At 33.7% G+C, this 22,185-nt stretch overlaps 1 protein-coding gene across 1 annotated transcript in view; it reads left to right on the top strand.

Moving 5' to 3' along the window:
- The window catches only part of LOC143234936 (catechol O-methyltransferase domain-containing protein 1-like), a 29,606-nt gene extending 7,868 nt beyond the window's left edge, over positions 1-21,738 (top strand). Inside the window, 5 exon segments of the mRNA XM_076472628.1 lie at positions 4,660-4,794; positions 11,397-11,496; positions 11,828-11,840; positions 18,158-18,291; positions 21,437-21,738. Of these exon segments, the coding sequence (XP_076328743.1) occupies positions 4,790-4,794; positions 11,397-11,496; positions 11,828-11,840; positions 18,158-18,291; positions 21,437-21,589 (405 nt within the window). The 5' untranslated portion in view covers positions 4,660-4,789 and the 3' untranslated portion in view covers positions 21,590-21,738.
- Positions 21,739-22,185: the final 447 nt, after the last annotated feature.

The following is a 22,185-nucleotide window of genomic DNA, read 5'->3' as shown; positions in this document are numbered from 1 at the left end:
TAACACCAACAGAGAACTTAATTTTGATTTGATTTACAGAAAACTTTAATGAGTTGAATTTTAATAATGCTTTTCAGATTACGATAACAGTGACTGAACAAGTTGTTTTTTTGTTAGCAATTCTAACACTATTACAAAACTGGCTTTCAAACACATTTTATTTGAGAGTTGATGTGTTAAGGTACATTTATTTTTAATTATATAAAATCTACTTCCCATCACACCAAACATGCTCGCCCTTTCAGTCGTGGGAACGTCACGGTTAATTCCAATATTCGTCGATAAAAAATAACCCAAGATTTGATGGGTGGGGTTTGACTAGTTGCCTTTATTCTAGTTTATCGATACTAAATTAAGAAGAGCTTGCTCAGATAGCTTTTGTGTAGTTTTGCACAAAATTCAAAATAAAACCACAGAAATAAAATACAGTTAACTTCACGTCTATTTCCACTTCATTAAAAAGTGTAAGAAATCAATAGCTTCCTCTCATTAAAATACAATTTTGAATTTTTGAACAGGTAAAATAATAAAGGGTGGTTATAACACTTATGGCTTGAGAATATTTTATAGAAATGAATATAATCTTGAACATTTAAGAGTTGTGATTGAAATATTTATTTTTGTGATTCTTTATACAGAAGGTTAATGATAAAAGTCTGATAATTAAACTCATTACTTTATTCATTAAACAATAAGTCTTTTGCATTTTATTGTCGTAAAACTCCTAATAATAGTCCCCCACTGGTATGGATTTACAACGCTAAAATCAAGGGTTCGATTCCCCTCGGTTGACTCAGCGGATAACGCGATATTGCTTTGCTATAAGAAAACACCCACAAACACATATAATAATTATAAATACATTTCAAATAATAGCTTCAGGATTTATAATAATTTTATCCCCTTTAAATTTAAACTTTACAAACAGGTCGTTTGTATGCTTATGAATCATAACTAATGAGGTTGGGTACCAGCTATTAATATAATTTTGATCATAGTTCATGTCGCCACGTTCAGTCATGCTCAGTTTCAGCGGTTCTCAAAGTTTAATAAACTGAAAGCCTCCTTAATTTTTCTTTTCTTTTTTGTTAAATCTCAATCTATTAATGATTTTGTTTCGAAACAAGGCTCAGTGTACGTGAACAGCTTTATTCCAAAGTTAAATGTTTTAGTTTTGTAACAGTATCTATGTTGTTTCCAGTAGTACAAACACATTTATTAATGTACTATTATAACAATATCTACATATTGTTTACAGCAGTGTAAACACTTATTAATGTACTACCGTAACAATACTCATATTGTTTCAAGTAGTGTAAGCACTTATTGATTTACTACTGCAGCAGTAGCTATATTGTTTTCAGCAGTATAAACACTTATTAAAGTAAAAGCACTGTAAAAGTACCTATATTGTTTCCAGTTTTCTAAACTTAAACTCACTTACTGATCTTGTACTTTAAAAGCATTTTTCTAATTTTCAGTAGTTTAAACATGGTTATTGATTTGTTTTTCTTTAACCACTAACAGTGTTTGTTTGTTTTTTTCTTAAGACTAATAACGTTAATCTTATTTCCCCTCTTCACAAACACACACACCATTACACTATTTTATAGTATTATAAGAAACGTTTATTTTGTTAAACTGTATATCCGGACTGTCTGTAACACCGAAGTCATAATAACAATCATTATTGAAGTATCACTGCAAATATTCACATTACTCCAAGCAACTGTAATATTTTGTTTCTCATCAGTTTAAATTTCAGTATTAGTAGTTTCCCCCAGTGGCAAAGTGGTATGTTTGAGGACCTGCAGCGCTAGAACTCGGGTTTCGATACCCGAGATGGACACAGAACAGATAGCCTATTATGTAGCTTTGTGCTTAACTTCACACAAACAAACAAGTATTAGTATGTATACCTTCATTTCTACATCCTAGTTCCGTAAATCAAGTTGTAAATATTCTTACAAGTCACACTTCTCTCATTTTATGCATGCCATAAAACAGTTTTGTTAACTTATAAACATATTCAATATTATGAAAAAATGATAAACTTTGAACACATTCAAACTGACATTCTAGATAATTACCATGTAAAAAAACTATTATATTTCTGATCAAAAAGTTTGTTTGTTTAAACACAAAGCTACACAATGGACTATCTTTGCTTTACCCTCACGGATATTGAAACGTAGTTTTTAAAGTTGTGAGTCCGCAGACATTCAACTGTGCCGCTGGCAGAACGTTCAAAAGGACTCCTTTATTCTTTAAAGTTTTGTTTTTTTAATCAATGGATTGTAATAATAGTCTCGCTGACTTTTCTTCTTTATTTTAGGTATGTGCATTCAGTTTTAATTATTGCTATACGAATTCCAAAATATAATAGTTTTAAGTAATTCAATACAACCAAAATATTTCTTTATCAAAACTTTATAAAACCGTTTTTAATTAAAGTTATTGAGAAAAAGCACAAATAGCAGGCTGACTTTCAACTCATGCAAACATTAAATTAATTTCTGTAAAAAATGCAATTTCTAAACTATTGTTAGTTTAAAAAACGTACACTAGGAACATTACACTCATACAATGTACACTGAAAGACAAAAAGTTTATGAAATAATATTTAAGACAATTCAATGCAGTTGAGAGTTCATGCGCATTCGTCCAAGAAATTATTTAACTTAGTTGGCGAACATATTATGTATCAGAGAACTGGAACTGATGTTCAGTTGTCGTCAACTGTTTTAGAACAACTCAAGCCAACAGACAAAGCTACAGCACCAAGGTAAAAATTCTAAACTATTTTTTTTATACAAGACTCATAGAAATAACTTCTTTATGCAAAGCGGTTCAACATGTTGCTCTCGACTGTCATTTAAATAACAAATTTTGCCTTCCTAGAAATATATTTTTATTAAATAACCGAAACGACTTTCCATTTTAACTACAACTGCATTATTTAGTGTTTTTTATGTGAAATTCATAAAAAAAATTTAAGTTACATTTGTATCCAATCTTCTTGAAAACGTTATTGAAAATATTTTATACCAAATACGTCTTATTATATTCTTTATAAATGTTTTAACTTTACACTTATACTAAAGAAGTACGCTAATTAATATATCAAAGTGTGTAATTTTAACTTCATAGTCATGTAAATAATATAATTAACTAAGTAACAAAGCATTTGTCTTACGTTGTAGGTCATGTAAAAAAAGTGCAGTAAATTTAGGTATTTTGGTGTGTATATTATCAGTCATACGGAAATAGTGCACTTAATTAAGGTATAACGATATGTATTTTTTAGTTTCCCATCACGTAGAAACAAATAGATTGAATTAAGATATCATGTAATATATATTGAATTATTGATCATATAAGAATGATATTCTTTGGTTTGGCGTCTCATGGCGCAAAGCAAATAGGTTATCTGCGCCAGTAATATTCGTAATTAAAATACAAAGTGTATTCTTTTTGGGAAAACGGTTGTTGTGGACATTGTTTTACATATTTTGGTTTACTTAGATGTAAAAATATGACTTAATTACGATTAAGAAAATGCAGAAAAATTGTTTGAAAGTAGAAATATATTTTTATCAAAGTACTTTTAGCACTAACTAAATATTAATATTTTTAAGGGCTTGATTTCCTATTGTTTATGGAAGCGCAGTGTCCGATAAATTGATGTTGAGAGCAGATAAGTTAGCATAGTATAAACTCACTTTTGCTTCAGAAAATTGTACAATTAGTTTTATTTATTCCATATTCGTCACAAATAAACAAACAACAACATAATCAAAAAATTAGGCGTGTTTTAGTCGTACCTGTGACCTGTACACGAGTACAATCCCCAATTTATTGTTTTACCTTAGGTCATGTGTTTTTTAGAGCAAAGCCATGGGGTTATCTGCTGAGCCTAGCGAGGGGAATTGAACGCCTGATTTTAATATTGTAAACCCATAGACTTACCGCTGTACTAGCGGGGCGGACCTTAGGTCATACTAATTATACTATGGCGTGTTTACACCTCACCGTTTTTGTTTTTGTTTTCTTTTTTTTTTTGTGTGTATTGTAATGACTTTGAACCTACATCATGGGTGAAAGGTGAAAGATCTTTAATCGAGTTTAGAAAGGTTTACTAAAAAACAACGTGGACGACAAACCACCCGTAAGGTGACTTGAATATTAATTTATGAACACAGTTAAAATGTAGAACTAGGTCATATTATGCTATCTTAATTTAATTAAACTATTCTAAAAGTGAAGGATTTGTTTGTTTGTTTTTTGGAATTTCGCACAAAGCTACTCGAGGGCTATCTGTGCTAGCCGTCCCTAATTTAGCAGTGTAAGACTAGAGGGAAGGCAGCTAGTCATCACCACCCACCGCCAACTCTTGGGCTACTCTTTTACCAACGAAAAGTGGAATTTTTGCGTCACATTTTAACGCCCCCACGGCTGGGAGGGCGAGCATATAGTTATTTTTGTAAATTATATCACTTTTTCAAAACTTATAATTCTGAAAAAGGTAGAAATTTATTTAATAAAAACGTAATATTTTAAAAATATACTTAAAAAACTCTCTGCTAACATTTGAAGCTCTCTTTTTTCTAACATTTGAAATGTTTTTGTATAAAAGCAATTAAAAATTTCCTTTACCAGGAAGTAGATTGACTTTTAAAAGCAATGGAACAACAAAAGAAGATTTTAAGAAGTTTTGAGTCTAATGACCCTTTAGACCATTACATCACAGATATTTCCTTCCGAATGACTCCTGCCCAGAAAAAACTGTATGAAGTAAGTATTAGATAAAGGACGGCAAAAGTACGTACCTAAGGACTATTTATTATTTATATCATTTGATAGTTCCTTTTTGTTTTAACCGACTTGCCTTAAATGATCAAGAGTTTGATATCTTTACGTTAAGACTTTGAGACTGTAATTTTCGCGTCAAAAGGATTATTTCAGGCATTTCGGGGAAGGTTATGGTGATCAGGCCCACAGGGCAAATTTCCCAATTGAGTGGTCAGTACCTTGACCCCTCCGAAAAAGCAACATCATATCTTTGTTGTTAAGAATAAAAAAATGTTAACATAAATTTTCAGCACCCTAATTACTATGATAAAGTAACAACATATATATGCTTTTAAGAATCAAAAACCGTAAACATACATTTTTCATTGCTTTATGTTTTTGAATTTCGCGCAAAGCTACTCGAGGGCTATCTGCGCTAGCCGTCCCTAGATTATCAGTGTAAGGCTAGAGGGAAGGCAGCTATTCATCACCACCAACTCTTGGGATACTCTTTTACGAACGAATAGTGGGATTGACCGTCACGTTATAACACCCCTGCGGCTGAAAAGGCAAGCATGTTTGGTTCGACGGGGATGCGAACCCGCGACCCTCAGATTACGAGTCACACGCCTTAACACGCTTGGCCATGCCGGGCCGATTTTCATTGCAACAACTGTTTTTACTTTTTTAACTGGCCAGGTGGTTAAGGCATTCGACTTGTAATTTGAGGGTTGCGGGTTCTAATTCAAGTCGCACCAAATATGCTCACCCTTTAAGCTGGGGGGGCGTTATAATTAATCCCACTATTCGTTGGTAAAAGAACATCCCAAGAGTTGGCGGTGGGTGGTGACGATTAGCTGCCTTCCCTCTAGTTTTACACTTTTAAATTAGGAACAGCTAGCGCAAGGAGCCCTCGTATAGGTTTGCTCGAAATTCAAAAACAAATAAATTTTCTAACGCATATAAGACCAGAAAATACAAAATTCAATCATAACCTCAGCTTATAAAGTACCGAGCAGTATCCGATAGACTCTTGTATAATGCACTAAATTATTATAATAAAAATTGGCATAAAAATGATTTAATGTGTGATCTCGACAGATACTACTTACATGATGAACATAGTTCTAAGTACCTCTCTCCTATAAATATGTATTTAAGAAATACAAATCATTCAGCCCAACAAGCACCAAACGCTTAAAATTAGTATAATATACATAGTTTATAAATATCTTTATATAAATAGATTTAAAAATAAATAAATAAATAAAGCAATTCAAGACACTATATGGACATTGCCCTGATAAGGACCAGAGTACTGTGGGAAACTCTGACCCTCAACCACTACAACTACAATATTGTAGTAGCTGAAAATGAAAGTTAGGGATGGAGGAAGAGGTCTTTTACACTTGAACCTCCTGGGTATCAAAATTTCCAACATACTCAAATACCTATAAAGAAGAATCATGTAAGACCAAATAAAATTCAAATAAGCAATAGGTTTTAACGATTCTTTTGATGAGTAAAAGCATTGATCACGTGTTTCAAATAAAATTTATTCTGTATATTCATTATTCAAATGACTTCCTGACCCTCCCATGGTCAGGTTAAAACATGCAAAAAAATGGTAAAAATTAATGTTTTAAATTTTACTAAATTATTCACAAAATATAAATACATTTTAGATCAAAATAAACATTTCATAATACAATCAAGAAAAAGTTATTTTTATTATTTGAATAAAAAAATAAAGAAATAAAAATACTTTATCAGATGATAAATATTAATTATAAAAACAGAAAACTTTATTTTGTTTATATATTTATCTTATAAATATTAATTAGAAATACAGAAAAAAACATGTTCTATATGCTCATTATTCAACCTTCACGAGATATAAAAGAAAAACAAAGATACAGAATTGCATTGGTCATTACATCATCTCGCTTTATCCACACACTTTCAATTGTTTACTGACGTGTATGCGCTCGCACTTCGAAGGTAAGGGAATGAGTGAAAAACAAACCTTAATCTTGATATTTTTACGATGATTTTTCTGTCTTCTATCAGATCCGTATTTCCTTCCTTTTTCCTCTCGCTTTTTACACCCTTTATTTCTTTTCCTTCCCCTCTTTATTTCTCCAGTCTCTCTCCGAGAGCGCATGAGTTTTTACAAAGTGGGGATCAAACGAACCCCCTGATACCCCATACTCTTCGGGCACGATGGTTATAGGATCATATATTGCTAATATAGCTAATATTGATCATTTGAGTTTAATTACTAATTAAGTTTTCTTATAACTAGATTTTGATTAATAAGTAGTTTTTCTCATATGAAGTTGTTCTTTTGAATTAAGCACAAAGCTACACAATGGGCTATCTGTGCTCTGCCCACCACGGGTATCGAAACCCGGTTTTTAGCGTTGTAAGTCCGCAGACATACCGCTGAGCCACTGGGGGGCTTTCTCATATGATACACTTGAGAAAAGAGAAGATGAAACAAGCCTTCTACAATCATGTAACTGATAAAAAAAAATCAGTAAACGCTATATATTAATCACCAATACCTAACACTCCTATAATAAATATTTAAATAGTTACCTAGCAAAACGCGATTTTCAATGTAACTGGACATATTATTCAGTCAGTTCTTAAGATGAAACTATTTTAAATGTGTTTCTTTTAGATTCGCCTCAGATTGACATGATAAAAAAAATCAGTAAACGCTATATATTAATCACCAACACCTAACACTCCTCTAATAAATATTTATATAGTTACCTAGCAAAACGCGATTTTCAATGTAACTGAATATACTATTCAGTCAGTTCTTAAGATGAAACTATTTTAAATGTGTTTCTTTTAGATTCGCCTCAGATTGACATGAATAATAGGACATTATTTGTTGCTTTCATACATAGAATAGGGAACAGTGTCCTAGTTCGCAAAGATTTTCTTAAATTTCTTATATTTACTCAAATTTCATGTGTCGAGTGAATAACTTGATATTTTATTATTGGAAACGACTTTAATAAAATTCAGTGTATTGTTGTGTTTTAGATCTGTCTAACACTGACACAACCATGACATGAAATGATGTGTAATTGTTTATAATCATTCTTGTTTGTCGCTTGTGTGAAGCCTAACCTACACTGACACATGCTGTATGTATAATGTGGGACGAATGTTTATCATCTTTTACAAACTGTATATTATTCTTCATCTCGCTTCTTCCTAAGCCCGACAGAGAGTGAGTGCAAGGAAATGATCAACTTTATTATCTTTTATAATCTTTTTTGTATCATATTTCTTACCTACAGCTAATCATGATGGAATTGACATTGGTAAGTTCAACTTTTACTCGTATATATTCCTATATATTTCGTTGCGTAGTTTGACAATAAATATGATACATGTTTATTTTAGGGATTTATTAAGGTTACCCTATCTTTGCAGCTGTACAGCCCGATAAAAATGACGGACCAAATACTAACCCCTCCGCCCCATAGTGTACCCTAACCTAAAATTTTATAGCTAACTAAAATATGTACTTGTCTCTGTTTGTGTGTATTTGTATAATAACTCTTTTTTGGGTCTACTTGTATAATAACTTCTGTTTGTGTCATCTTGTAGAAGAGCTGCTGTTTGTGTCTTCTTGTAGAAGAGCTCTTGTTTGTGTCTTCTTGTAGAAGAGCTCTTGTTTGTGTCATCTTGTATAAGAACTCTTGTTTGTGTCTTCTTGTAGAAGAGCTCTTGTTTGTGTCTTCTTGTAGAAGAGCTCTTGTTTGTGTCTTCTTGTATAAGAACTTCTGTTTGTGTCATCTTGTATAAGAACTTCTGTTTGTGTCTTCTTGTAGAAGAGCTGCTGTTTGTGTCTTCTTGTAGAAAATCTCCTGTTTGTGTCTACTTGTAGAATAATTATTATTTGTGTATGCTTGTAGAAAAGCTTCCGTGTGTGTCTACGTGTAGAAAAATTCCAGTTTGTGTCTACTTGTAGGAAAACTCCTGTTTGCGTTTACTTGTAGGAAAACTCCTGTTTGTGTCTTCTTGTAGAAGAATTATTATTTGTGTATACTTGTAAAAAGCTCCCGTGTGTGTCTACGTGAAGAAAAATTCCTGTTTGTGTCCACTTGTAAAAGAGTTCCTGTTTGTGTCTACGTGAAGAAAAATTCCTGTTTGTGTCCACTTGTAAAAGAGTTCCTGTTTGTGTCCACTTGTAAAAGAGTTCCTGTTTGTGTCCACTTGTAGAATAACTCCTGCCTCATCTCACTTGCGCTTCTCTTTATAAAATAATGGTGGGTGTTCAGTGGCTGAAGTTTCGAATACTTTAGCTCTGAAAGCGCGAAGGAGATAAATAAAAAGAGTTTTACAGCTTCCAGATATGGTTTTTAAAGCCTCCGAGACTGACATATGTTGGGGTGAATGCCTTCAGAGCCCTTTTTATTGAACTGCTTTTGGTCGTAGGGGAACTGATTTTAGAAGCTCCTTGTACCTCTCACCATTTCTTGTAAGATCCGCATGTTCAACCATGTTAAGTAAAGTTTGCTAACTGGACTTGTCCAGGTTTTGCCTCGTAAAATTGATGCTGTATTACCAAAAATATTTCATCGAAGGTCAGCCAAATGTTTGCACTATGTTGAAGAGAGAGGCGATCGATAAATATATCCACAAAAATGACACTTATGTTTTTGTCTACACTGTGCACTAGGCACATTTCTCTAACTATGCAATAGTTACCCTTCACTTGGCGCGCAATAGACACCTTTCTTTAGTTGTAATCTAAATACCCTTCCCTAAACGTACAGTACATGCTATTATTTAACTATGCACTCCTCTAAGCGTACAGTACATACCGTTATTTAATTGTGCAGTAGGCAAATTCATGATTACGAGAAACCCACTTGGAGTAAAAATGTATTTTAAAGATGGCTGGCATGTGTTAACCCGAAGATGACCTAAAAATGTCGAAATGTTTTTCTGTATTTAAGTTTAATTAGTTTTAATATTCATATCAGCCATTTTTAGAATTGGAAAATATTTGACTTTTTAATTTAGTCTCGTTAATTAAATAAGTTTGTGTTTGTTTTTATTAAAAACGTTGTTGATATAAAGTAAAATAGCTTAATTTATACACGATTTAAGTTTAAAAGTAAATCAATGTTTTCTTTCATGATAAATGTTGTGCCTTCCGCTCTAGACTTGGATCATACCACACAGGCCCGGCATGGCCTAGTGCGTTAAGGCGTGCGCTTCGTAATCTGAGGGTCGCGGGTTCGCGCCCGAGTCGCGCCAAACATGCTCGCCCTCCGAGCCGTGGGGGCGTTATTATGTGACGGTCAATCCCACTATTCGTTGGTAAAAGAGTAGCCCAAGAGTTGGCGGTGGGTGGTGATGACTAGCTGCCTTCCCTCTAGTCTTACACTGCTAAATTAGGGACGGCTAGCACAGATAGCCCTCGAGTAGCTTTGTGCGAAATTCCAAAACAAACAATTTGTTTGTTACCGCGACCCTCAGATTACGAGTCGCACGCCTTACGCGCTTGGCCATGCCAGGCCACCCAAAACAAACAAACAAAGATCATACCACACTACGTCTTTACTTTAGGCTTATTATGTACCAAAACTCACTACACACTCAAAATATTTCACGACCTCCTTGCAACCCATCTTAAAATCGTAATGAACAAACAGAAATCGAACTATTTTATTTAGATAAATGCATTATGATTTTCATGAGAAACCAAACATAATATGACGTAACATACACTAGCTTTTATATATGTTAAATATTTTTCGCATTACGTACAGTATGTTTACTTCTTTAAGGCACTGGTTAGGTTAAGGTTACTTTGCTATGTCCTCTATTTTTTCACGGTAAATATGACATGTGTTTCCTTTAGGCACTAATTACGTTAGACTTTGTTTTGTTTATTACATCCTATATTTTTCATATTAAATAATACATTTCTTCAGACACCAGTTAGATTAGGTAACCTCACTTTTTATGTACCGTATTTTTTTGCAATTTGTTCATCGTAAGTATGACCGACTAACGAATCATTTTTTACTAAACTCAGTGACCTGGATAAGTAACTTAAGTATTTCCTTATCGCTTCTTATTCTTTACAGTTTGATAGTTACTTTATCAAGGTTTGTAACACAAGGAGATAAGATGTAACGAAGTATTTAAAAATTACCCATCATGCTTCAAACGTGCATTAACGTTTCTATTTAAAACGTTTAATCTACTCCTTTAAACACCTTGTGGCAAAATATACTAATGTTTATCGTAATGAAGTAAAAATGTATTTTCAAGACGGTTTGTAGGGGTATTAAAATTTTGATTAAAATAAAGTAAAGAAAAACGTTTCAACCTTTTTTTTGGTCATCTCCTGAGGAAGGTCGAAACGTTCTGTGCTATACTAATGCATATCTGGTGTAGAGTCATAAATATTGAGCATTTATGAAATGTACAATAAGCGATTGACAGTTGAATTTAGAATTCTTCGTTTCTAAAGAGAAACATTACTGCTAATAAAAGTTAAACAGATTTATTACCATGACAGACCTCTTGCTTTAATTTTTAGGTGTATTTTCTGGTTGCAGCACTTTGGCGCAAGCTCTCGCTCTCCCAGAAGATGGTAAAGTAGTTGCATGTGATATTCAGGAAGAAACCGTTAAACTTGGTAAACCGTTCTGGGAAGAGGTGAGTAGCATTTAGAATGAGCTACTTAAATTATATATGGAGTATTGGGTTTTATACGGTAAAACCTGTGTAAGGTGGAATCGCACGGGACCGAGTAAAATTTTCGGCTTAGACACTAAACATGCATTTCCTTAATTATATATAATTTTTGAGCGGAACATTATACTTGCTTGACTCGAAACGTTTGTGAATAAAGCTGTTATACTGTTCATGCTATATTTATTACAATAAGAACAAAAATAGACATTTAAAATATACATAAGTACACAAAGTCTTAATCAAATTTATTTGAAGAAAGCGTCCAATTTCAACTGTTTCGTTTTTCTAATAGATTTTCTCATGCGGTTAAAAGAGAACGCCAATTCTACGTCATTTTCATTAAATTCATTTTAACCCTTAATTTTTGCGTACAATTTGATTGCATTAATATGACTTAAGACTTGCGATGAAGTAGGAATTTCTCTCTCCTTACTGTCTTATCCATTTTGTTCATCTTCTGATTCTTTCACAGTTGCCATCTTGCGATTCTATTATAGATTTTAAATCAATTTCATCTGTTTCTGTTAAAACATTCTTGTCAACGTTCACAAAACTTTCCGTGTTCACCGAATTATCTGCATCAATCTTTTCAGAGTTTGGGTTTCACAAGATTCGTTATAACAAACAACTTCTCCACAATCTCCGCCATTATCAAGAATAAATCCACGGTTTTGAAAGCACCTTATTACACATTTGAACGATGACTTAAAGATGCAATTGCATCTAACACGTCAATTTTCATGGTCATTTCAGATGCTCACTTACAAATCGTCCACGTTTGCAATAATATGCTGAAGCATCAGTTTTCTGTATTTCAGTTTTATACACTGTATAATTCCATTATCTAGTGGCTGTAGGACTGATGTACATAGAGGTAGAAAGACTAAATGAACGTTTGAAAGTAAACCTTTTGGGTGACCAGTTGCATTATCTAGAAAAAGTAGAATATTCCTATTTTCTTGTTCCATTCTTTTGTTTAATTTGTTCAAAAATTCCTCGAATATAGCACTTGTGATCCACGCTTTATTATTCGCTTTCCATTCCACAGGAAGTTGATTCTTCCTTAAATTTTTGAAACAATGTGGATTTTGATGTTTACCTATTACCCATGGTAACTGTTTCCTAAATTTTAAAATTAGGGAAGATAGAAATTTATTTTTTCGTGAGAATTAATTAAAGAGTAGAATTTTGCACTTAAAAGACAAATATATTTCTACAAATCATGAATCTAATTTAACTGCAAAAATAATGACGGCAGAAACCAATACTTACCGTTACAAAATGTCCGAGACTTTATTAATATTTAAACAAATTAATATTTAATCAAAAACATTTTTTCGTCTTTCTCCGGTTCTAACTTGTTGATAGATGAGGAAGGTGAAAGATAGTTTTCCGTCCGTGTTACGCAGGTTTCGGTTTAGAGAGGGTCTATTATAAGATAAATCTTAAGATAATAGCTGCAAATTTTTGATATTTTCGGCTTGTACAGGTTTCTGCCCTATTGCAGTTTCCGCTTTAGACAGGTTTTACTGTATTTCTATTTAAATACTAGAAATGGTTATATATTAAGTAGAGTAAAATTCTTATATCATTGTAACATGTCGGCCTTTTTAAGATAAGTGTGTAAATGTAAATAAAACGTAAAATAAAGACAAATATAGTATAATGTTGTTCTTTCATTGTGTGATTATTTAAAATTATTTTGTGAAATTAATTCCGAGCCGAGGCCACATGTAAATATCAAATGAATTTATGTTTTCTTTAAAGTTTTGTCTCCCGCTGGCACAGCAGTAAATCTACAGACTAACAACGTTAAAATCAGGGGTTCGATTCCCCTCGGTGGGCTCGGCAGATAATCCGATATGGCTTTACTAAAAGAAAACACATACACATTCTTTAAAATTTCAACAAACTGACTTCGCTTGCACGCTGCTATAGTTTACTGGCCCAAGTTTAATGATGACGGTTAAAGGGAAATATCTCGCTAACTGTACGATGATTAACATAAAAATAAAGTTATTTGCACAATTTCACAGCTAATCAACTGAGTAAACGATGACTAACACGATTTAAAATACTTCACGAAAACTGGAATCAAACTAATAAAAAATCAATCCTTTATTCACTCACTGATAACTTATTAACTTACTGTTCAACTAGTATTTGTTTTTGACGTCACACTTCTTTACATTTGTTCACGTTACTAGGTTTTCGTGATATCGTCTTTAGAACGTTATTAGTATTTTAAACCTGATATAATGAATTTTTCGATCCTAACATCATGTGTCCTGAAGTTAACATTTAAGGCAAAACATCGAAAATATATCTTAAAATTTGTTTGTTTGGAAGTAAGCACAAAACTACACCATAAGCTACCTGTGCTATGCCCACCTCGAGTATCAAAACCCGGCTTCTAGCGGTGTGAGTCCGCAGACATACCACTATGACACTGGGAGATAGCTTGAAATAATATCTTTACATCTTATGCAAAGAAATTTCAAAACATTTTAAAACTGTGTTAACTTAACAAGGTAGAAATACAGCAAGTAAACACAGAGAGGAAAAAAAAACGTTTTCACATAGTCGGTTCCAAAAGACATCACAGTCCATGCCTGGTTGGTTCATATGCCCTTTAAAGTTTATATATATAATAATAGTGATTAGTATAGGCGTATTTCAAATGTCTCTTGAAGTTTATATATATACAATAATGGTGATAGTATAGGCGTACAGTATACCCTCACCTGTTCGCGGTTCCCCATTCGCGGCCCCGCATATTCGCGCGTTAGGCTCTTAACCCTATCGCATCGTATACCGGTATACCGTGCTAGCGTCATAACGTCATAAAAACGAATGCTCGGTAAACCGGGTTTTTGTAGGTCATAGAGACTAAAAGCGCTTTTCGAGGGTATGTCTGTATTTACTCTCTCAAGCAGTTTTATCGATTGACGTCTTTATCGAACAATGGGCTGAGCTGCTATTGGCTGAATGCCTCAGCTTCCCCCACAACGCAAATGGCAAAGTACAGCCGGTAACGCACTACACACGCACACACACAGCTCTCGGTCCCGAGGAGGCTAGGAAATAGGTTTGAATTTAGCCAATGGCTGACAGCTTTAGATTCTCCTTCTTGCTGATTGGCTGCATACGCGTGCTGCTGATCAGCTGTTTCTCTCTTTCATTCGCGCGTGAGTTTTCAACGTGGTTGTTTGGACTGTAAATTCAAGTGTTTATTTTTACAATATTATTTACACCCTACAATGCCATTCAAACGCCCTACACCTCCAGCTTCTGGCAAGGAACCTAAGCGCCAGAAAAAGGTTATGACTCTGCATGAGAAGGTACAACTGCTTGATATGATAAAGAAAGGAAAAGGTTATGCTGCTGTAGGACGCCATTACGGAGTGAATGAGAGCACCGTGCGTTACATAAAGAAAAATGAACAAGCAATCACAGCTAGTGTAGATACGAATTTTTGTGGAAGTGCTAAGATGGTGAATGTTGTAAGAAACAAGGCAATCGTGAGGATGGAATCTGCCTTAGCATTGTGGATACAAGACTTGCGAAAGAAAAATATTCCTTTGGACACCAAGATCATTCAAAAGAAGGCATTGAAATTATATTCTCAATTCACTGAAGGACAACCAGGACCATCAACAGCAGCTGATGCCGAAGAATTTCATGCCAGCAAGGGTTGGTTCGATCGTTTCCTGAAACCTTACCAACTACGATTTGGAAAATCCCACGGAGAAGCTGCATCTGCAGACACAGAAGCTGCACCAAAGTATCCTGAGTTCTTTAAGAAACTCATTGAGGAGAAGGGATACAAGCCAGAGCAGGTCTTCAACATGGACGAGACTGGGTTGTTCTGGAAAAAAATGCCTTCCAGAACTTTCATCATGAAGGACGAACTGAAAGCCCCAGGATTCAAAGCACAAAAGGACAGAGTGACACTTATTATGTGTGGCAATGCTGCTGGCTGGATGATGAAACCCGGCCTCATTTATAAATCTGCAAAGCCCAGGGCTCTGAAGAACAAAAATAAAAACACTTTGCCTGTCTTCTGGATGCATAATTCCAAGGCCTGGATTACGAAGCTCCTGACATCCAACTGGTTTCATCAGTGTTTCATCCCTCAAGTGGTAGAATACCTTCGCAAAAAAGAACTCGAATTTCGAGTGTTGCTGATCATGGACAATGCTGGCGGTCACCCTGTGGATTTGTATCATGAGGGAGTCCAGATCGAGTTCCTCCCTCCCAACACAACATCACTCCTCCAGCCTATGGATCAAGAAGTGATTCGTGCCTTTAAGGCACTTTACACTGGCAACTGTCTTCAACAATTAGTTGATGAAATAGACGAGAATGAGGACTTCCAGTTGAAAGTGTACTGGCACAATTTCACAATTGCATCGTGCCTGACAGTCATACACAAGGCACTTCAAGACATGAAAAAAGAAACATTTAATGCATGTTGGAAAAATCTGTGGCCAGAATGTGTTCATGATTACAAAGGGTTCTCACCGGATGAAATTCAACATGATGCTGTCAACAAGTCAGTTAAACTAGCAAAGTTAATCGGTGGTGAAGGCTTTGATGACATAACTTATGAAGAGTTCAATGATCTGATTAACGCCCACTCTCAGCCTCTAACGGACGAAGATTTGTCAGAGTTGACGAAATCTGCCAGTGAAGAAGAAACAGAGGGCCAGGAAGAACCATCACAAGAGGAAGAGGACGAGGGTCTAACTCTAGAACGGTTGGCTGAACTCATGTCAAAAGCAAAGGATTTGCAAGAGACTGCCAAGTCATGGGACCCTTACATGGTTCGTTCGCTGCAATTTTCAAATGCAATTAACTCTACCATGTCGACCTACAAAACTCTATTCATCACTACGAAAAAACAACGGAACCAGCTGCCAATAACCATGTTCCTAAAGAATACCAAAACGTCAAACCAAGCCACACCCGAAGAAAGTACGACACCTCCTCCTGACTCTCCTAAAGAAACAACACAACCTCTTTACTCTTCTGAAGAAATGGAGCTTTCTCCTTAAGTGCCTGAAGAGGAGGAGTAATTACCTAAAGTGCTGTAAAGCAGCAGCTAAGCTGTGCCATACTGTACATTAGTGTTATCATCATCATCGTATGGCACAGCAAATTTCATCATCATTTTGTTATCATTCATTATTGGTGAGTGCACAAACAATATTAATTATTTTTTTTCAATTATTATTGCAATACAGTACGTATTTTTTCATAAATGCATACACTGTATGTACAGTGCATATTTTTGTGACCGTGTATTAATAATGTTTTTAATTGCATATTATTACTGAATTGTACTGTACTGTATTATTATTACCTGAACTGTGCGTACTGTATTTATCTGTCTAAGTTTGCCTTTAAATTTGTTCCACTTTCTGTCAATTCTAATACATGTATTGTACGCATAGAAAATGACTTTACGGTACAGTAATACAGTATGGGTAACTATACTATGTGGTGTTACTGTCCTCCTGTACTTACGTTTCTTTTTGATTAAAATATTGTTGCAGTATAAAATTAAAATGTGTTTACATTATCATTACTACATTAGTGAAATACATGACTGCATGCAATATTACTACATTATTACTGTATTAATAAGTAAGAGTGTCTTTAGAAAGTGTCTGGGAAGCATTTAGTACCGTATATAATCTCATACATAGAAGTTTTAAAACTGCATCCAATATTCGCGGTTTTTCGCTATTCGCGGGGGTGTAAAAACTACTATATCCACACACTGTTTTACAGTAAATATAGTGACTTTTGTAAAGTTTCATCAGAGAGTCTGTAGTAGACTTGGATGTAAAGTTTCATCAGAGAGTTTGCAGTAGACTTGGATGTAAAGTTTACTTAGAGAATCTGTATGAAGATTTAAACGTAAAGTTTCATTAGAGAGTGTAGTTGACTTGCAAGTAAGGTTTTTTCAAAAAAACTGTATGTAGACTTGGAAGTAAAGTTTCCTTAGAGAATCTGTATGTAGATTTGGATTTAAGGTTTCTTTAGAGAATCTGCAGTAGACTCAGGATAAAATAATTCCAAAATATTTGAAAAGATCCAATTTAAACATAAATGATTTATTGTAATAAAGCTAGCTTCAGTCATTTAGATGTTTTGTCATGTAAGTTTATTTTTCACTTTGACATAAGTTGTTTTAAAATGAAACCTAGCAAAGGTTTTTCTAAACAGCAAAAGAAAAATAAAATTAAAGAAAGCCCTTTTCTTCGAGGAAAAGACAAAAATCAACTTTGTCATTAGTACAGCTAATTAAATACACTATTCTTACATTTCTACTTATAATAAAGACTAGAATGCAATGTTTCATTACTTGGGCACACCCTTGCTTATAAGGGTATTCTTGACAGTAAAACCAGTAATATCTCTTGAGGTTCAGCCAACTTAGGAGGTTTAGGTTAGTCCTATATTTTAAGATAACAAAGCAAAACAAGCTTTGTAATATTTACGTATAATAATGAGAAGCAGTGATATCAGATGCCAATGAAAGTAACAATAAATAAATAATGTTTGCATACAATGTAATATACATTATAGTTATTTTGAGATTTTGCTCTTGCAGATGAATTGTTATAAGAAGGAAGAGCTGGATCTTTTGATTTTGCTTTTATTGATGCTGACAAACAAGGGTATCCTGACTATTATGAAAAAGTTCTTCAGTTAGTTAGGCCGGGAGGAATCATAGCCATTGATAATGTAAGTTATATATAGTAAGAGTGTTATTTTTAAAAGTACTATATTAATATATGCTGGGGAATCACTGACACTGCACATGGAAACTACCATGTTCCATTTTTGGGATGCAAAAGTAAGATTACTACAAAAATTGGTATTAAACCTGGGGAACTAATAAATCTGGGATTAGGCCTGTAAAGAAATCTTGTTTGCAAGAGGGAAATTATGAGGTAGCAAAGTAGTAGTTGGAAAATGCTTCACTGCAATGAATTGTAACTGAATACTTAGATCATGTAATAAAGGTCCCCTGGAGAGCATGAGATATCAGGTTTGAACTACATTGGCCAAAAGTAAGTGAAGCAAGTGTCGCAGTAACAAAAAATACTTAAGAAATGTAAGCAGAACTTATGTGGACCAAAAACTAGCTTTGCTGAGTCCTATATTTCCAAGCTTAAACACTACTAGTACTTCCCAAAATTCTGTGCAATATATGTTAGAAGAATAGTTTTTGTGAATGGGAGGGGGTTGACTTTTCTTGTTTGTCTATTTCTACATATTTCCAGTATGCCAGATGTTATGTGAAAGTAATTATTACTGTACTGGTTGCATATACTATCACATATACACGCTCTAGCTCTAACTATATGTAACAGCTTAAAGTAAGCAAGCATTATTCATTTCTGTTTGTTCTTTGTTAATGTAGAATATCTAACTAAGATCAAACATACTATAGCAGATTGTTACTTTCATAAGACATGATTGGGTGTAACAGTTTAATACTGTACAGTACACCTTGTTGAAGTAGAACACATGAATAGTCACAAACAGTTGAAACTAAAATTTAAAAAATGTTACATAGATTTACTCAAATAACAATATACTTGTTTCTAGGTTATAAAAAGTATACAGTCAGAATATTTGTATATAACACCATTGCATGTTTCATGAATATCCTTGGTTAACTTTTACTTTTAAAGATATAATCAAATTAAAACTTTAATCTATAATCTAACAGAATTATGCTCTTACATTTAGAAACTATCAAATGAAAGACACATGAATAGAATGTAACTTCAATTTTACTTCACACTACACGTAAAAAAATATTTCACACAGAATTTTTTTTTTAATTTCGTACAAAGCTACTCGAGGGCTATCTGTGCTAGCTGCCCCTAATTTAGCAGTGTAAGATTAGAGGGAAGGCAGCTAGTTATCACCACCCACTGCCAACTCATGGACTACTCTTTTACTAACAAATAGTGGGATTGACCGTAACATTATAATGCCCCCACGGCTGAAAGGGCAAGCATGTTTGGTATGACCGGGATTTGAACATGCGACCCTCAGATTATGGGTCGAACGGCTTAACCCACCTGGCCATGCCGGGCTACACACAGAAATGAAAAAATACAAGAAAAACTTTTAACATTCTGGTGTATAAGCACAGAATACAGAAATATCCAGTGATGTTATGTGCTCAAATACTGAATTGAAAGAAAGAGTTAGTTTGAAGAATGTTAAATTCTCAAATTTTATGTCTTAATATTCTTTAGTTTCGTAATCGTCCACATTTTTACATATTTTAGAATTTAAACATTAAATTTCATCTTTACTTTTACCATAAAAACTATTATTTACACGTTTGTAAGTTTTACACATTTTTTTTAAATTTTAGCTTCTGTGAAAGAAAGTGTTTTCAACTTTACATTCAGTACTACATGGTTTTTAATTTTGTTTTTCAACTTTTGTAAAGCAATTGTGTGCTTAAGCATATGTCTACTGTTATAGTTTAGTTTAGCACACAGCTATGCAATGGATTGTCCCATCCACAAGTATTTAAATCTGGTTTTTAGTGGCATAAGTCTGCAGACCTGTTGCTTTAATGTATAAAATCATCATTAGTGTTAAATGTATCCTAACATGAGTATAATATAATTATTAAACACTTATTTACACTTCAACTATATCTGAATTTTGTGTAATATGTCTCTTTATATTTTAAGAATGCAAATTTTCGTAACTTTTATTTTAGCCTCATATACCTAACATGAATATTTTTATTTTCAAACCTTTACACATAACACTTCACCACTTTACATTGTTAGAATTGCTTAACACACATGCACAAATGCCTTGACACTTAATATTTTATACCATAGCATTGTTAGTATTCTTTAACATACATATACAACTTTTATACTTAATACTTTTTACCATATATGTAGTGGCAGTAGTGTTTGAAAGAACTACACTTGGAATTTTAGTGGTAAACTTTATACCTTATAAGTAGTGGCAGTACTGTTTGAAAGTACTACATTTAGAACTTCAATGGTAAACTTTATACCACACATCTAGTGGCAGTACTGTTTGAAAGTACTACATTTAGAACTTCAATGGTAAACTTTATACCACACATATAGTGGCAGTAGTGTTTGAAAGTACTACATTAAGAGCTTCAGTGGTAAACTTCTACCATATATGTAGTTGTTCTAGTGTTTGTCCTACATCAAGAATTGAGATGATAAACTTAATACAATAGTTAATGATGGTAGTTCAGAGTTGAAATGTGTCACTGCTAATTCATAACATTAATTGAATCAATCTATTTTTGGAGATGAAAATAATTGGAGAAATATGTGCAACTTTTCAGAAAAATCTGCACATGTGTAAATTATGGAGACTTGAACATTTTAAAACACATATTCAAGAACTGTTGTTTTAAACAGTAAAATAAAATGTTGTTCAAATATGTCATATATCACACAATATCTTTATAAACATTAAGAGCTAGTGGAAAAATGTAATTTGTGAAAGGTTGGTTGCTTAATAAAAATAGGGACAAACTTCTCAAAGATTGATCAGACCACTGATTAAAATTGTTGACATGTCACTAATCTTTATAAGTTAAGAGTTTAAGGAAATGGACACGGCTATTAGTACCTGTTATCAGGGAATAGACAAAACTATTGCTATTCATTAGTTCCTAAATTGCATATTCATATGCATCAAGTATCATTTAATATTTTATTGAATAAAAGAGAACTTTAGAAATACTTACAAAGCTCTCTTATCACCTAAAATTAGTTATAAAAATAACTTGTACTTTGTTTTAAATAGCATTTCAATCTGGTATTAATTTGAAAGCTTTTTGATTATTGTTCTGCAGGTACTCCTGGGTGGAAATGTTGTGGACCCAACAAAAAATGACGAAAATACCAAAGCCATTCGAATTCTGAATGAAAAGATAAAGAATGATGATCGAGTTGATATTTCTATGTTAAAATTTGGAGACGGAGTAACATTGGCCCTCAAGCATTGAGATAGTGACAAATACAGTCATGTGAAAAAGTTAGGGCACCCTATGAAAGCCTGTGTATTTTTGTAACATTTTTGGATATATAGATATTTAATCTCAATTTTAACAATGCTGAGAGATTATAGGAATATAACTAAACAATTAAAACTGAAGAAAAGGCTTTTCAAGATCTTCTGTAAATGTAATTCTACAAAAATGCAAATTCTAACTGAGAAAAAAGTTAGGACACCCTACCCCCTAATAGCTAGTGTTACCCCCTTTGGCTGAAATAACTGCAGGGAGACACTTCTTGTAGCCATCTGCCAGTCTCTTACATCGGTCTGAAGAAAGTTTGCCCCACTCCTTAATGCAGAATTCTTTCAGCTGCAAGATATTTGAGGGGTTTCTTGCATGTACAGCCTGTTTCAAGTCACCCCACAGCATCTTAATGGGATTAAGATCTGGGCTTTGACTTGGTCATTCCAGGACTCTCCATTTCTTAGTTTTCAGCCAATCTTTGGTGAATTTACTGGTATGTTTTGGGTCATTGTTGTGTTGCAGGGTCCAGTTCCACTTCAGCTTTAATTTTCCTGCAGATGGTCTCACACGATTCTCAAGCA

The sequence above is a fragment of the Tachypleus tridentatus genome, chromosome 12, assembly GCF_004210375.1.
Source record: "Tachypleus tridentatus isolate NWPU-2018 chromosome 12, ASM421037v1, whole genome shotgun sequence".
Lineage (NCBI taxonomy): Eukaryota > Metazoa > Arthropoda > Merostomata > Xiphosura > Limulidae > Tachypleus > Tachypleus tridentatus.
The sequence above is the reverse complement of the archived record's forward strand: the minus strand, read 5'-3'. Positions and strand labels throughout refer to the sequence as shown.